This window comes from Perca flavescens, chromosome 19 (assembly GCF_004354835.1).
Source record: "Perca flavescens isolate YP-PL-M2 chromosome 19, PFLA_1.0, whole genome shotgun sequence".
NCBI lineage: Eukaryota > Metazoa > Chordata > Actinopteri > Perciformes > Percidae > Perca > Perca flavescens.
In genome coordinates this window covers 2,219,776-2,224,775 of record NC_041349.1, presented here as the reverse complement: position 1 = coordinate 2,224,775, position 5,000 = coordinate 2,219,776, and the positions used below count along the sequence as shown (strand labels likewise).

Below are 5,000 nucleotides of genomic sequence, written 5' to 3'. Positions count from 1 at the left end.
CACACACACACACACACACACAGACACACACAAACCCACACACAGACACACACACGTCAGGTGTCACTCAGTATTTCAGGTATCAGTTAATACAGGAGGCAGTGCGCCAGCTGGTGGACATGGCTTCACTTGGAAGCTCACTGTTCCTCGTGTGAACGTCTGATTGCTTCCCTAAGTACATTGTTAGAAAGGGCACAACATTCCCTACATGTTGAATGTATAAATAGTTAAAATTGTGGATCCTATAGCAAAGTAAAGAAAACTTTGTCAGTTGAGTCCAGACATTTCATCCAAAACACACTCAAAGGAACACGCCGACTTATTGGGAATTTAGCTTATTCACCGTAACCCCCAGAGTTAGACAAGTCGATACAGACCCTTCTCATCTCAGTGCTTGCTGTAAGGCTGTCTGACGCCCCCAGCATTAGCTTAGCCCAGCACAGAACATGCAGGTGAATGGTTCCAACTAGCCTACTGCTCCGAATAAGTGACATAATAACACCAACATGTTCCTATTTACATGTTGTGATTGATAGAGTCACAGCGTGTACAAAAAACAACGTAACATGAGACACAGCCATCTTCAAACAGTAAACAAACCGGGAACTATATTCTCAGGCAGAAGAACATAGTACTTGGGCGGAGTGATATGCTCACAGCAAGCCTGTCTGAGAATATAGTTCCCAGCTTGTTTACAGTTAGAAGATGGCTGTGTCTCATGTTACGTTGTTTTTTGTACACGCTGTGACTCTATAAATCACAACATGTAAATAGGAACATGTTGGCGTTATTTTGTCACTTTTGTCACAATTCGGAGCAGTAGGCTAGTTAGAACCAATTACCTGCAGGATCTGTGCTAGGCTAAGCTAATGCTGGAACCGTCAGACAGCGTTACAGCACGCACTGAGATGAAGGGTATGTATGGACTAGTCTAACTCTGGGGGTTACGGTGAATAAGCTAAATTCCCAATAAGTCGGCGTGTTCCTTTAAGCAAAAATGTCAGAAGGGCTTTGTTTTTGTATAGGATAACAAGGTTAAATATTTTAAAATGTATAAATGGTATTTGAAAGTTGAATATTACCCTGAATGTATGAAAGATGTGGAATATTTTAAAGTTTAAATGGTGTTTCTTGATGAATGTATGAACAAGTAGATAGCAGTTGAAAATGTATGAAAATGCATGAATTTGTGTCAAATTTGTACATTCCGTCCATTCACTTAAATGGCGAAAACCTCCCCGAAAACGTTCAAAATTTTGGAGAATTATGAAAGTTATGAAGATTCTGTATAAAAGCAGGAATGTCCTAACTGCGCTAAACATTTTGATGTCTGAATGAAATTTCTATGTCGAAAAATGTGGAAGGAGTTGAAGTTTGAAAATAAGAATAAAGAACAGACGAACAACACAGGAACCATTTAGCTAAAGTCTCACCCTGATCTGCCCGGCGACAGATGACTCACGGCCGAAGACGACGGAGACAGAGAGGAGGAGGAGGAGGAGAGAGGAGGTCTGAACGAGCGAGGGGTGCAGAGGGGAGGAAGGGGGGAGGAAGAGGAGGAGGAGGGGGAGGGGCGAGTGAAGGAGGAAGAGGAGGGGGACGATGAAGCTCGGTCTGTCCAAAACAAACAGCGATCCTCCTGAGAGAGAGTGACAACAAGTCAGCAAGTTATCACACCATTTAGGCTTTTATTTTGAAATATTCAGACTACTTTGTGTTATATCGTGACACTGTCAGCAGCTATGTTTCCATCCACACGTTTTTATGAGAATTAAGTGAAATCGAATGAAAAATGCCTCATGGAAACAATAAAATTTGATTAAATTTCATGATTATCGACTCAATTACTCATAAACTGACTCAATATAATGACACAAACAAACAGTCCATACATCAATACTCCTTCGTACCAGTCTCCATCAAAATTTTAAATCAAAATTTTAAATAGATTTGTACAATTTGTAATAGATAGGCCTGATAAGTGTCCAATAACTCGGTGTTCTGCATTTTATTATTTTTTTTTATATCTGTGTGTATGTAGCCTATGTGTACGTTTTTTAGCTGTTATTTGTATTTCTTTTTACGTGTATTTATTGTCTGTAATGGCAGCTACTACTACTATGCACTACGCACTCTTGAGTCCATAACAAATTTCCCCTAGGAGACAATAAAGTATATTCTATTCTATTCTATTCTCCATCAGACATATGACACAAACAGATACTACTACTATACACCCGTTGGGTATGACCAGGCCGGCTTATTTTGACTGATTTAAGGCTTTTATAGCTTGTGGTACCAAAAGAGAATTTGGGTCTGTTCTTGGGCAGAAACGAGGCCTAGATGGCAGTACTTTACGTGCGTCTACATCATCACCATAGCAACATGTTGATACAGTCACTGTTTTCTTATTACAGCTCGATAACGTCGCTATCAGCTGGCACATGAGCACTATTACAACTTCTGCAATAATTACTCACACCTAGGTAAGATATCGTCCGGCAACACTTTGTTGGCAAATGTCAGCTTGAATGTTGTGGGATTCGGAGCGAAAATGAACGGAAACGCCATAAAATGTCTCAAATCAATTCCATGTACCAGTTGGACTGTAAAATAGCACGTGACACGTCATTACGCAACAGGTTTTTATTTTTTTAAAGTTGATTTTTTTTGGGCATTTTTAGGCCTTTATTGACAGGACAGCTGAAGATATGAAAGGGGAGAGAGAGAGAGAGAGAGAGAGAGAGAGAGAGAGAGGGGAATGACATGCAGCAAAGGGCCGCAGGTCGGAGTCGAACCAGGGCCCGCTGCGTTGAGGACCAGACCTCTATATATGGGCGCCCGCTCTACCAACTGAGCTAACCGGCGCCCCCACGACAGGTTTTTTATTCGCTTTAAAGCCGCTGGATGGAAACACACCCATTTTTTTTATTATGGAAACTGTGTGTGTGTGTGTGTGTGTGTGTGTGTGTGTGTGTGTGTGTGTGTGTGTGTGTGTGTGTGTGTGTGTGTGTGTGTGTGTGTTCGGCAGTCACCTCTCCAATACGGCTGTAAGTAACCACAGTAACAGCTGCCTGGATACAGAAGGTGCGTCGCTCCCGGTAACAGAGCCTGGCCATCTCCCTCTGAAGCTCCGACCCCCGCAGGAACCCCGGCTCACCTGAACACACACACACACACACACACACACACACACACACACACACACACACAGAGACACACACACACAGACAGACAGACAGACACACAAGTAATAATATATATATATATCATAATATTTAAAGGACGAAAGTAAATAGTAAGAGGACTTCAGACGGACAGCTGACCTCTTATGCCTTTCATGAACGTTTCCAAGGAGACGGGCGGGGGCGGGTAGACGAAGCATCCTCCAATCAGAGCCCTGCTCAGCACCGCTGCGTCTTCCTGGCTCCGCAGCCACCGCAGGAAGCGCCGCACCGGCCGCAGCGTACGGTAGCTCATCTCTGAGTGGTCGCCCAGGCCTGCAATCAGGAGAGAGCCCAGCTGACCAATCAGGAGAGAGCACAGCTGACCAATCAGGAGAGAGCACAGCTGACCAATCAGGAGAGAGCACAGCTGACCAATCAATGATGAGACAAACTAATGAAGTAACAGTGATCAAGAATTTCACTCTCTGCCACCGGGGGGGCAGTCACAGTGAGACAAAACGCTGCCGTTCCACACATCTGGAACTGCCGTTGTACAGTTCCAGATGTGTGTTTCCAGCTGTTACCTGTGTAGTTCCAGATGTGTGTTTCCAGCTGTTACCTGTGTAGTTCCAGATGTGTGTTTCCAGCTGTTACCTGTGTAGTTCCAGATGTGTGTTTCCAGCTGTTACCTGTGTAGTTCCAGATGTGTGTTTCCAGCTGTTACCTGTGTAGTTCCAGATGTGTTTCCAGCTGTTACCTGTGCAGTTCCAGATGTGTTTCCAGCTGTTACCTGTGTAGTTCCAGATGTGTTTCCCGCTGTTACCTGTGTAGTTCCAGATGTGTTTCCCGCTGTTACCTGTGTAGTTCCAGATGTGTTTCCAGCTGTTACCTGTGTAGTTCCAGATGTGTGTGTGTTTCCAGCTGTTACCTGTGTAGTTCCAGATGTGTGTGTGTTTCCAGCTGTTACCTGTGTAGTTCCAGATGTGTGTGTGTTTCCAGCTGTTACCTGTGTAGTTCCAGATGTGTGTGTGTGTTTCCAGCTGTTACCTGTGTAGTTCCAGATGTGTGTGTGTTTCCAGCTGTTACCTGTGCAGTTCCAGATGTGTGTGTGTTTCCAGCTGTTACCTGTGCAGTTCCAGATGTGTGTGTGTTTCCAGCTGTTACCTGTGTAGTTCCAGATGTGTGTTTCCAGCTGTTACCTGTGCAGTTCCAGATGTGTGTGTGTTTCCAGCTGTTACCTGTGCAGTTCCAGATGTGTTTCCAGCTGTTACCTGTGCAGTTCCAGATGTGTGTGTGTTTCCAGCTGTTACCTGTGTAGTTCCAGATGTGTGTGTGTTTCCAGCTATTACCTGTGCAGTTCCAGATGTGTTTCCAGCTGTTACCTGTACAGTTCCAGATGTGTGTGTTTCCAGCTGTTACCTGTGTAGTTCCAGATGTGTGTTTCCAGCTGTTACCTGTGTAGTTCCAGATGTGTGTTTCCAGCTGTTACCTGTACAGTTCCAGATGTGTTTCCAGCTGTTACCTGTGTAGTTCCAGATGTGTGTTTCCAGCTGTTACCTGTGTAGTTCCAGATGTGTGTTTCCAGCTGTTACCTGTGCAGTTCCAGATGTGTGTGTGTTTCCAGCTGTTACCTGTGTAGTTCCAGATGTGTGTTTCCAGCTGTTACCTGTGTAGTTCCAGATGTGTGTGTGTTTCCAGCTGTTACCTGTGTAGTTCCAGATGTGCGTTGCCAGCGGTTACCTGTGCAGTAGAGCTGAGTGTACGTGGTGTTGGTCAGGTAGGAGCAGCTGTCTGTCCGACCGGCAGCTCTGATCAGCTTGAGTCTGGTGCAAA

The 5,000-nt window shown here is 44.6% G+C and overlaps 1 protein-coding gene across 1 annotated transcript in view; it reads right to left on the bottom strand.

Annotated features, from left to right (window-relative positions):
• The window catches only part of si:ch73-71d17.2 (RPA-related protein RADX), a 22,362-nt gene that overhangs the window by 5,375 nt on the left and 11,987 nt on the right, over positions 1-5,000 (bottom strand). Inside the window, exons 9-12 of the mRNA XM_028564768.1 lie at positions 4,908-5,000; positions 3,327-3,500; positions 3,036-3,160; positions 1,434-1,639 (exon numbers count right to left, since the gene is read on the bottom strand). The exon at positions 4,908-5,000 is cut by the window's right edge and continues 12 nt beyond it. Coding sequence (XP_028420569.1) covers positions 1,434-1,639; positions 3,036-3,160; positions 3,327-3,500; positions 4,908-5,000 — 598 coding nt within the window. The remainder of the gene's footprint in view (positions 1-1,433; positions 1,640-3,035; positions 3,161-3,326; positions 3,501-4,907) is intronic.